This window comes from Corvus brachyrhynchos, unplaced genomic scaffold (genome assembly GCF_000691975.1).
Source record: "Corvus brachyrhynchos isolate BGI_N302 unplaced genomic scaffold, ASM69197v1 scaffold116, whole genome shotgun sequence".
NCBI lineage: Eukaryota > Metazoa > Chordata > Aves > Passeriformes > Corvidae > Corvus > Corvus brachyrhynchos.
In genome coordinates, this window is record NW_008240221.1 from 15,186,229 (window position 1) to 15,198,725 (window position 12,497).

The following is a 12,497-nucleotide window of genomic DNA, read 5'->3' on the forward strand; positions in this document are numbered from 1 at the left end:
TGTTTCATATTAACTGGTAATGGGTGGGCTGGCTGGCAATTATGGTTTAGCCTAAATGGCCTTATTTGCTGTTATTTCCTTAAATTGAGCAGAAAGGCAACCTATGCATTGTGTATCACCTCCTGGCAGGATGAGCCTCTTGCTCCCACCCACTGACAGGAAAGCAGGTCTGCTGCTGCAGTTCATGAAGTGAACAAAGACAGTGGGGACTCAGGGGAGATGCTTTATGCAGAGGATGAGATCAGGCTCAGACACCGAGCTGCTTGGGGCGATGCATTATTAAATGCTATCTACTGATACGCTCCTTCTGTGGAGGCTGATTAATGACATCCCACTTTATTATTCCTTATCTTTTATCTCCACCTTGTTTCACAGATGTAGCCGGCAGTACATGGCACTAACCACAGACCCGTGGCACTCATTAGATGGTGGCTGCTCCTCACAAGTGCCATCAGACATGCAATTCCTGTCCCTGATTTTGCTAATGATGCTGGTTAACATGTTGCTGTGTTGCTGTTCAGGCAACCTAGACAACATGGTCTTGTCAGTCTGGAACTAGCTTATCTTTTACTTATCATTTCTTTTGACACCATCCTCTGATAAGCTGGGAGATAAATACATGACAGACTCTGCAATGTATTCCCCTGGCACTAAAATCTTCACAGTAGCTCTGTAGAGAGGTTTCATCTAATGAGTGCTTGTTTTGACCTGTTTTCTATTTTGTTTGAGTGTTGCCACTGCAGATCTTAAGGCATGTTTAAACCAGAAACACAATCTTGTTTAGCTGCTCCCCATACCTCAGGAACTGTTGTGTCTTTGTGTGAATATGGGTGTTTAATTCCAGCAGCTACAGGGTACAGGCAAGTCAAGAACATCCAGTTGCTTAAGGTCCTGCTTTTAGCTTTGATGCTATGATTAGAGGAGAGGAGTTACCCCCTCTAAGACAAAACTAACCAGAGGAATATTTTTCTGCTGGGTTAGTGCCCTGGTTCATGTCAGCAAGAGTTAATCAGGCACCAGGACACTTTTTTTAAAGACAGCTAAAACTGTCTCGATTGCTTCTTATCACAACCAGGTGTGGATTTGGTGAGGAGGGAGAAAAGGGGTGGATTAGGGAAATGTAGCATCTTCTTAGTACTGGTGATAATGTTATGAGTCCTGTGTAACCAAAGACTCAAGGTCTGTCCCTCATCCTGAGGCTGCACCTGATCCTGGGAGCTCCATGTTCACCACCAAACCATGGCCCTAAGCACCATATCGTCATAATTTTTTTATTCCACCATTTCCCTGGGCAGTCTGTTCCAATGCCTGACCACCCTTTCAGTGAAGGAATTTTTCCCAATATCTAATCTAAACCTACCCTGGCACAACTTGACAACATTTCCTCTTATCCTGAGTTGTCCTGAGTTATTCCTTTCTGTGGCTGACTCTCTCTGTACCAGCCAGGCTGTGGATAATTTTCTGCCAGGTTAGGAAGTGAGATCAATTCAGTAAGGAGGAAATGTAGTGGTGGTACTGGGGATGATCTTCCTCTTCCGACTTGTGCAAGCCACCTCAGGTAACTTCACTTCCATGGTGAGGCCAGAACAGCAGTAACAGCAAAACTTACAGGAAAATTGACAGCAATTTTTTGATACTAAATGATAATCCCAGCAAACCATGGACAAGCATATTATAGGCAGAGTAATAAATGGGCAGTGCCTGAAACTTTAAGCTGAGAAAGTATGAGGGTTTTTATTAACATGTTACAGCGAGTGCTGGTTTGTGGACAGGCTGAGACTGAGATTAAAGGATCCCTACAGACAGCTCAGGGAGACATACAGCTGCTTAAATCCAAATGTGTGGTCCTAACTGCCTCTGATAGCACTCTTCCATGCCAAGGGAAATCTTTAACCCTTGTGTACACCCCAGCACAAAGAGAGTGGAAGGATTAAAACCTTGATTCTTATTAAATTGAAATAGATCAGTTCTTGCTCAATCGTTTGTTGCAATTAACATTTAATTTGGAGGCACTTCCCTCTCATGTAAGTCACTGTGTGGGCAGCCTGGGTACCAAACAGAGGATCGCGTGAGCCACAGCTGGATTTCAGGGTCCAGAACATCAGGTTCTGGAGCATTTCTTGTATCAGCTGAGGCATAGATGTTCTAAGGCCCCTCTATGATCTCAACATGCATCTCCTGAGTATAGACCTGATGTTTTCATTTCCAGCTACAAAATAATAAAATGATAAAATACAAACATCTGTAGATTATTTCTGTTTTCTTTAAATTTTGTCTTTCTTACCTGTTTAGCAATCTGATGCAGCAGAGCAGATGGATACTGACATAAAGTCAGGAAATACATCTGAAAATGGCCCAGTGAGAGTAATAAATGGGCAGTCCCTGACACTTTAGTCTGAGAAAGTAAGAGGGTTTTTCTTAACATATTACAATGATAATTTCTTTTACATTAGTACAATGTTCATTTCTTTTTTGTTTAACACTTATCTAAAAAGCTTATCTGTGGCTAACTGTTGCAGAGAAAATCAATAAGGATTATCTCCATACAAGTAGAAAAGGCAACACCTTTCTGCTCAGATGATTAATATTTCAAGTGCAAGAGTCCCATTTTTTTCAAGGTCATTTTAAAGTACACTGTATTTTTATGATGTCTTTGCTTTTGCAGAATAGTAACCTGGCTGATGCAGACTGTAGATAGTCTGGAACTAGATGCAACATTGGAGGTAGCAGATAATAAAAACACCACCATAAATGATTAGGAAATTACTATAGGTCTTGACATCTTTGGAATGTATTGTCATTTACTTAAAATTTGTTTATTTTATTCAGAAGAACACACATTTTGCTCCTTTCAACTCACTTTCCCAGAGAACAAATGTTACTTTAAAGCATACACAATATCTTTTTTTTTTTTTTTTTAATTTTGGAAAGTTCTGTTGCCTTGTACAGCCAGGAGAGCTTAAGTGAATTGCAGTCCATGGTTTTGGGAGGGGTTCTCAAAATTTTTCCATCCTCTCCATTGAAACATCATTGTAACTGATCCAGGCTCTAGGCAAGCATTAGAAGTGTACTACATGCCTTTCCTCTTCAGGTTTCAAAACCATTTCTTTAACCTGAAAAAAAAGTCAATCATGTTTACAACTTGGGAGAGGTATAAAATCCATCCACCCATCATACAGCTCTCAGAGGGCTGCAATAGGAATAGGAATATCCACAAGCTTCATAACTAATGATGATACATTTTCAAAATGACATTAAGGTTTCTGTTTCAGCATTGAAAGGATGTCACGACTGTTGGACATCAAATCTGGACAAAGAAAATCTCTGTTCTGCCTACCACAAGATTTTTCCAACTGCCATTAAGGGACATTCTCTTTGCAATGGCAAGAGACAGGTCACTGCCTTGGATGAACTGTCTGTATCACCATGTTCCTCTTAAACCATTGCACAAGTGAGACAATTCCTGCAGTTAGAGAGGAACTTATTCCAAACTAATCTTTGGTCAGGCAGTTGGACAAGGTAGGTCCCTTTTAACTGAATTTATTCTGTCCTATCCTATCCTATCCTATCCTATCCTATATTGTGTCTGTTTCCAGAGTGAACCAGGGGCTCCTTCATATAAGACATAATTCAGGCCCTGTCCCAGAGCAGCCAGCTCTCTGCAAGGATCTCCATCAGGAGAAGGTGAGAAGAGGGAATGAGAAATAATCCCTTTCCACAGGCACTCCCATGGCATCTCCTTGTTTGCGCTGGATCCTTGCTAAATCTAGGGAGAGCGTCAAGGGTTTCCTCTTGAAAGGTAGAAGGAAGCAGGAGCAGATGGTGCAAGGAGGAATCTGTGCTCTGCTGTGGGGATCCCAGTGACCACAGGAGCTATCAGGGACAAGGCAAACTGCCTTGCAATATACTGGGAAGTGTATATTTTAATGGCTTTTAAGTCTTTTACCAGCACTGCCTGATTGCAACATGGCCTTTGATATCACGGTCAGTCACTGAATATTTCTCATGCTCTAGAAACATCAATAGCTGGGCCTCACATAAAGCAGTGGTCACAGAGCACAGGACACAGGACTGTGTTTCCAGACAGTTCTGGAATATCTTCAGTGAGGAAGACTCCACAGCCTCTCTGGACAATCTGTCCAGTGCTCAGTCACTGCACAGGAAAGTAGTTCTGTCTACAGAAATTCTTTTACAGAAGTTCTGTCCAGGTGGAACTTGCTGGGCATCAGTCCCTGCCCGTTCCTCTGGTGCCATTGCTGGGCTCCACGGAGCAGAGCCTGGGCCCTGCCCTGAGCCCTCCCTGCAGACAGAAACAGACAGGGATGAGGGCCCCTCTCAGCTGTGTCTCCTCTCGAGGTTGAACAGCCCCAGCTCCCTCAGCCTTTCCTCAGGGAGATGCTCCAGCCCCTCCATTGTCTTTGTCACCGTGTGCTCGATGTGCTTCAGGAGCTCCATGTCTCTCTTGTCCTGAGGAGCCCAGAACTGGACACAGCACTCCAGATGTGCCTCTTTGGGTCTCCTTGCCCACAGGGCACACTCCTGGCTCATGGACATCTTGTCATCCACCAGGACCCTGAGGTGCCAGAGGTCTCTGTCTCTGTGCCCAGCACAGGAGCATCATGGATGTGTGTGTTCAGCTGTGTGGATGTGCCATGTCTTAGTACCTTCATCTGAACCACACCTCCTGAGTTTGTTACTAAAGCCATCACAACATCCTCTCGTCTGAGTGACTCACTGAAGAGAGCTTGTTTTGGCTAGATCAGTTCATAAAGGATCCACGCTATTTAACACTCTACCAGTTACAAAATTACAGGTAAAAACTTTTTTCCAGTATCTTCCTGGTGATCTCAATTAAGTTTATTGACCTTTATTCCCTGGGTCAGATGTGTGATGATTGATTTTTACCTCATTACACTACTTTTTTCCTCTTATGAGTGACTGAGAAATAACTTCTTGCAGTTCGGGTTGCAGTGGAAGGGAATAGAAATCACAACAAGAAAGACATTGAGGGTCTGGAGCATATCCAGAGAAGGGCAATGGATCTGGGGTAGGGTCTGGAGTACAAGTCTGATGAGAAGTGTCTGAGGGAGCTGGGGAGGGCTCAGATTGGAGAAAGGAAGGCTCAGGGGGGACCTTCTCACTCTTTACAAATCCCTATAAAGAGATTTTAGCCATGTGGGTGTTGGTCTCTTCTCCCAGGTAATGAACAATAGGACAAGAGGAAATGGCTTCAAGATTGGACATTGGTGCAAAATTTCTTGACAGAAGAGCTTGTCAAGCATTGGAACAGGCTGCCCAGGGAAGTGGTGGAATCACCATCCCTGGAAGTGTTCAAGAGATATACAGCTCCAGTTCTTAGGGACATGGTTTAGTGGTGAACCTGGCAGTGATAGGTAAAATGTTAGGACCTGATGATCTTTGAGGTCTTTTCCAACCTTAATGATTCTATGATTTCTTGGCCCATTATTCATGGTAAAGGACTCTTCCAGTAGTGAGGGTAATGGTTCTGCTCACTTCCTTCTTGATAACAACACTGGATTAACTATTGCAACATAATCATTCCGACTTGCACCTGTGCTAATTATTTCATAGTGTAGCAAATCATGTTCCGGCACTCACACCTACACCCTGGCATTTCCTAATTTACTTTTAGAGTTTTCTCCAGCAGTGTGCCATGGAGGGGAAAAGTGGTGTAAAGAAGTGAGGGCTTCGGCGGGTCGATGTCTGTCCCTACTGGGTCTCATGGACGGCTTAGGCGGCGCTTTCCCAGCACCTGTGTGTGACACAATCTCACCTTCGCAGGTGGTCGTGAACAGCTGCTCACACACAATCTATGTATGCATGAACCAGAGACAAAGAGGTGAGAGAGGTTCTCTGCGTGCAATTCCGAGGCATTTAATGGCAACACCCCGAAGGGAACAGAGGCAAGAAAGAACAACAACCAAAAGCCCGCACCCATTTTATCCTGAAAACTCCCGGAGGTGGGCAGAGCATGAGAAGCCAATAGTCTGAGGGCTCGGGGGCAGAGGCAAGGTTGAGTGACATAACAGGGGCTGATGGGAAAAGGGATGGGAGGGGGAGAGGGCCAGTGACCAGCAGAATCTAGACAAAGGGAGAACTTTCTAGCACAGTGTTGTAAGGAGATACCACTTTCAAGGCAACTTGAGGGGTGTAAAGTGGACTTAACCCCTGCAACAGTGGTGGAGATGAACGAGGAAAGAAAACAACCCAAACCATAAGCACTTTGAGTTGTGAAATTGAACTTTTAAATTAATACTCATCTTTCACTCTAGAAGAAATGCCACTGGAATGAATGAGTCAGACATGTGTGATGAAATTATTCTGTGCCAAGGACACCAGGACTTGAAATCTTAATGACAGCAGCTTCCTTACTAAGAGAGGACTGGAATGTGAAACCTTTGTAAGGTGAGACTGAAATAATATTTAGCCCCATTGTTAACTGCACAGAAGAACACCTGCTTCCCAAAGGTCACAGAGTGGGGATTGCAGGTCATTTATGCTAATTGTTATTTCTCTCTGAAAGGCAGTCTGATGGAAGGTTGCTTGTCTGACTTCTGTTTTTGCCTAGGAAATCTTTTCACATGAGCTGCTTCTGCTGCTAAATATTTAGGCTCCCTTCAAGATCTAGTGCTAATAAAGTTACAAAGTTAATGAGTTTTATTTCATGGTAATAAGAATGAAAACTATAATGGATTGGTCAGTGAAAAATGAGTAATTTAATGACTGATACAGCAAAAGAAGATATTAACAAAAGCATTTTGGAAGACATCTCTACTTGTTATTAAAAACAAAGTTTCCAAACCCGTGGACCTTCCCCCTTTTGACTATCTGTTGTCGTTAATTAAGCCCTTTTCTCAGACAGTCCTTTTTCATTACAAGGCAGGTTTGGTTACCTGCATTTAAGTGCAATCTTACACTATAAACAGGATTGTTAATTTAATTTAACTACATTGGGTTTATTTTTGGGGGTATTTTTTGTGTTTTTTCATGACTGTGAAAAAACACATTTTACAGTAGAACATATGTCAGCAACAGATTCTAAACCAGAATAGATCTAGAGGAAACTGCTCTGCTCTCCTAATTTCTTCTAAGAATTACATATTTCAAGCAATCCTGTTTATCTTCTGGGCCCGTTAACAGTACAATAGTTTAAAATTTCAATCAAGTTAAAAGTAGTTACATGACCAAGCACTATCCATCTATGCCAAGAACATTATAAGTATATGGAACCACAGAACTTCAAAAATGTTTATTAGATAACATTTTGGGAAGAGAAAGATGAGAAAAACTAATAATTAAATATATCTGCCAACCAAACAACAAATTTAAATTAACGTCTCTACCATGTTCTGGACCATTACATAAATAGAATATATACATCATGCTACAGATTTTTCTTGTGTGAGTCACTGGACTGAAGTCAGTCCTTCTCATATGTGGGAGAGGCAGGATGGAATCAGTGTTTGTGGAAGAATTCATTAAGGAGATGGATGTCCAGGAAGGCAAAAGTTGAGCCTATTATTTTAGTTCAGTTTTGCATTGGCAGGAGCAGGGCTGTAGACGAAGCTCTGGTACATCCTGAACACTTTGCCAGGAGTGTTGGAAAAAAGCATCTTCAAACTTTCAAGGGTTGGCTAAAAACGATTTGAAATACAAAATAAATCATGAGTGGGAAGTGAAAACCTACAGGATGTCCTTTCAGAATAATTTTTCATCAACATTATTTTCTCTCTAATGTTTTTCTCTCTGTTGCCATCTACTCCCCAGCAGTATCCAAACCCTTTGACCACACACACAAAATATGTGGCTCGCTCAAGATTTCTCACTTATCCATAAAGGTGTTTTAAAACTTGCTTTCTTTATGCTACAGCCTGTGATGAGAATTTGGTTAATTCCATAACAGAAGATAGGAATTGAATCTTGCATTGTGAGACTCAGCCCATATGTTTTTATTTCCTATTAGAATTCTAAAAACTCAAGTTTGCCACTGGCTCTTATCAAGTATGCTGCTACTTCCATTTGATCTGCCACCATTGTTCAAAGGATGAAGAAGGAAAAAAAAGTTAAGATGTCTCCTCCTTCCATGGAATTTCCTAGGTTCAAGGATGAGATTTATCTCTCCTGGACATGGAAAAATATTATCTCACATAGGTAAAGCAGCCAGCATGGTGAAATGTGATTCTCTGATAGTGCTTTTGCCCTAGTATTACAGCAAATAATTTTTTAAAAAATCAATTTGAATAAATTAATTGTTGTGTACAGGTTTTTTTTAAGCATCGACTTTACCCAGGTTACAATTAAAATGCTTAGAACTTACTGCATAATCCATCCTCACAAGAATTAGGGCAATCCCCACAGGGCTCTCCTTCCTTGTAGGGTGTCTTCATTGAACTTATTAGGTTTCCCCTGAAACACCGATGTTACCAACATAAGCTATGAAGTCACCACCATATACGAGAGGAAAACTTAATTATAAAGATATTTACATTTACACTCAGTTACTTATGTAACTTATTGTTACATTTACACTTGGTCTTTGGTTATATGTCAATGATTTTTTACATATCTGTTGGGCTTATTTGGAAATGTTTTGGCAGTGGTCAGAAGGAAGGGGGGAATTTGCAGGGATGGCTTTTGTGAGAAGACACCAGAGGTTGTCTCTATTCCAGGCAGGGCCAGCGTTCACCAGCTCCAGGTCGGACCTGTGTGATGGTGATAGTGGCTCTATGATAACACACTCAAGGAAGGGTAAATACTGCTGTGCAACAGCAACCAGAAGAAAGGAGTGAGAATATGTGAAAGAAATAACTTTGCAGACACCCAGGTCAGTGCAGAAGGAGGGGCAGCTGATGCTTCAGGCACCAGAGCTGAGATTCACTGGTGCAGCCCATGGAGAGGCAGCTGTGTCCCTGCAGTCCACGGCCATCCATGGGGATGCAAAGATCCACCTGCAACCTGTGGAGGACCCCACACTAGAGCAGGACAATGCCTGAAGGAGGCTGTGATCCCATGGGAAGCCCTCTCTGGATCAGGCTCCTGACAGGACCTGTGACCCTGCAGGGGGCACACACTGCAGCAATCCATTCCTGAAGGATTGCATTGCATAAAAGGGATCCATGCTGGAGCAGTTTAGGAAGAACTGCAACCTGTGGGAAGGAGCCAGATTGAAGTTCATGGAGGACTGTCTCCATCCAGTGGGAGAGACAGCACACTGGATATGGGGAAGAGTGTGAGGAGGGAGGAGAGGCAGAGATGGCGTATGATGAACTGACCAGAGCCCCCAGTCCCATGCTATTGAGCTAACAAGGGGAAGGAGGTAAAGAAAATCAGGAATCAAGTTGAGCTTGGGCAGAAGGTGGGGACTCATAGAAGGTGCTTTAGATTTGGTTTTACTTCTTATTATCCTAGTCTGATTTGACCAGCAATAAATTAATTTTCCCAAGCCGAGTCTCTTATCATGAGAGTAACTGGTGAGTGAACTCCCCTGCCCTTATCTTGACCTATGAACTTTTTCTTATATTTTTTAATTCTCCTGTCCTGTTGAGGAGAAGAGTCAGGGAGACGGGGTGAGCTACTGGTGGTCAGTCAAGGTCAACCCACAACCAGATATCATGAATGTGGAAAACTATGTAGGCAGTATTTGAAATCATCACTTTTATATTCCCTTTAAAGTTTTTTGGTATTAATTATAGTCATTACTGTAATGTACATATTGATCTGCCTTTCTGAACCAAGATTTTAAGTAGAATGTGGAAAATATTTATTTCTAATTAACTATTATGAAAATTAGGATTTTTAGACAAGGGACATTTAATCTGAAAATCAGTGTCATTTTTATGTATTTTATGCTTTTGCTTGTTTGACAACTCTTTTGATGAGTATGTTTCTGTCTTTTCATATTCCTAATATGGTCTTCAGACCTGTTCCTCGGCTATTGGTGATGTGCCCTGTTACAAATTTCACCAACTCCTGACTAATTTTGAAAATGCAATAAGTACCAAAATCAGAATCAATACATACGCGGGGCAGTACTGGCAGACGTAAAAGTAACTGTACGTAGTGTTGCTGCAGAAGGCTAAACCACATCCAATTTTATAAGAATTGTGCCAAACCATCTGTAGGTATAAGAATAAAAATCATGGGAGTATGAAAAATACACATTTGAAAATCATTTAATCACAATACGCATCACAGAAGTGTTTGCAATGATGTCATCACTTTATTTACCCTTTATAGTAAAATATAAGCCCCATTTTACTGAAAACCTGCTTTCACCCCCATTCAACCAAAGGATATTGGGGGTATAACAATAATAATTTAAAACCCATGTATAAAAAACATTTGATTTTATATTTATGTCTTCATTCAATGGAAACTGTTGATGTAGGAATGATGTAAAATTTTGTATCCTGTGTTTTGTGCAGGTACCATAGAAGTTAAGCCATTGTCCAACTTCTCTGAGTCAAAAGGACTTTGTAGACTGCAACAAACCTATTTATATTTCCTTGCAGATATTTTTATAAACCTGTTTTTCCAGTGTCTGGGCAATATTCAGATGTTAAACAAGTAAGTTGTTTCTTCCTGAAGCCTTAAAATACGAGTATCTTTACTCCTAAAGACACTTAGCCTATTATTTTCATTTTAATTTTGTTACTTTGCCTATTCTTTTCATTCTAATTCTGTTACTTCGAAAGTTTTCATCTTGTTTTGTCAGAATAACTCTCATGTCTCCATTGTATTTTTTTCCTTTAAAGATGAGAGGGTAAAACTTGCTCAACAAACAATAACATTTATTTGTTCAGCCTGAAATATAAATATATATTAAAAAATACATCTACCTGAGTGTAATGGCCAACCACAGCACCTTTTGTTTTTGCTCCAGTTCCATATTTGAAATTTTTCTCCTCATTGTACCAGGACTGAAGAACATATGACCACGATAATGGGGCAGAGGACATGAAGAGATTTTCACCACATAGTACATCTGTAAAGAGAATGGTGCTGAGAAATGCATAAAGAATACACACATGAGAAAAAAAAAACAAAAACCCAAAACAAACCAGCAAATGTTGGGATCATTTCCATAGAAATTCTCAGCCTAAATGGGGCAGCAGGGTGTTGTTTTTTTCCAGTTAAATGACCTCAACCTTTGTAAATACTGAAGCTGTCACTTGACCAGTTTGCAGCATGGCCTGTTTGGCTGGTGGTTGGTTGTTGGCAGATTTTCTGCATGACTGTAGGAACATCTGCACAGGTGCACCACAGGTTCGTGACTGTAATTTTGCTATTTAGAAGTTGCCAACCTAGTCATTACTCAGGTCACAGCCCAGTAATCTTGGGAAAATCCCAATAATCCAAATTTTACTCCTGGTATACAAGAAAGTGTCTACACTGCCTTCACCTAGTGTTTGTATTCAGGTCCAACCCCACTGCATTAGTCCTTAAATGGGATTCATCCGGGCAAAAAACAGAGGATTTGGATTTTAGGAAAAAATATGGACAGGACTGTCCACATCTTAGATATGGTGTGGTTAGGAGTCCGTGAGCAGCACACTGGGCTGTTAACACGGTACAGCTGTAACTTCAATATCCAGTGACTGACGGAAGTGTTAATCTGAACTTCAAAGACAGTTCTAGATTGCAATTTGCCAGGGGATTTAAAAGTCTGCTCTGAGAAACTATGCTTAGCACCACCAGCCAGTTCTAGACCTTCTCCATTTGCCCCTTTCTTCCCAGGTATTTTGAACCAGCACATGCAAACTGATCTCTGCCCTTAAGTGGGTCTAGATTCTCTTCATTCTGGTGGATATTTTAGGAGAATATGCTTTATTACCATGATTTTTTTTTTTTCATCTACTGTAGAAAATGGAATATACCTATGTAAAACTGATGAAATTTTTGATGGGAAATGGAATTGAGCTTTCCTCACTCACTGGGCAGATTTCTACCTAGAAATTTCCCTTTGTCCCATGACCAAAAAAATCAAAATGGAATATAAATTGCGTTTCATTCCCCCCCAACAAGCAAAACCCCAAACTGGTCACATCAATAACATGTATGATGTTGTTCAGTTCGACTCATGCTTCACTTACTGGTTCTCCTCAGATTAGGAGGACTGTGCCTTAAAGTACATTGATTGGCCCAGTTTTGGGCATTCTCTGCAGCTGGAGGACACCATTCCTTAACGAATAAAGAAAATATTTGTGACATACCTATGAATAACCTCTCATAAAGGAGCAACATTTAGAAATTACATTTAAAATAAGATAAAATTCAAATGCAAAATCCTTGTCATCCCATTTTTTGACGGGAGAGGTAGGTAGGAGCAAAGTTACTTGTTACAGTGAGGATGCTGTAACACGATGTATCAAACAAGGAGGGCCGTGGAAAAGAAATATATATGGACCAATTCTTGATAGATGTTTCTGAGATGTTTATTTCTCCAGCCGCATGGCCGGAGCTCTGCCGAGGAACTC

The 12,497-nt window shown here is 41.2% G+C and overlaps 1 protein-coding gene across 3 annotated transcripts in view; it reads right to left on the bottom strand.

The window, feature by feature from the left end:
- Positions 1–2,821: 2,821 nt before the first annotated feature.
- LOC103622830 (cysteine-rich venom protein kaouthin-2) overlaps positions 2,822–12,497 on the bottom strand; it is a 16,726-nt gene continuing 7,050 nt past the window's right edge. Inside the window, exons 4-8 of one of the 3 annotated variants that reach the window (XM_017745096.1) lie at positions 12,114–12,201; positions 10,860–11,005; positions 10,042–10,136; positions 8,339–8,427; positions 2,824–3,113 (exon numbers count right to left, since the gene is read on the bottom strand). In XM_017745096.1, coding sequence (XP_017600585.1) covers positions 3,109–3,113; positions 8,339–8,427; positions 10,042–10,136; positions 10,860–11,005; positions 12,114–12,201 — 423 coding nt within the window. In that variant the 3' untranslated portion in view covers positions 2,824–3,108. Of the gene's footprint in view, positions 3,114–6,710; positions 7,656–8,338; positions 8,428–10,041; positions 10,137–10,859; positions 11,006–12,113; positions 12,202–12,497 lie in introns of those variants that run through there. The other 2 variants (XM_008641842.2, XM_017745097.1) reach the window with 2 other exon arrangements.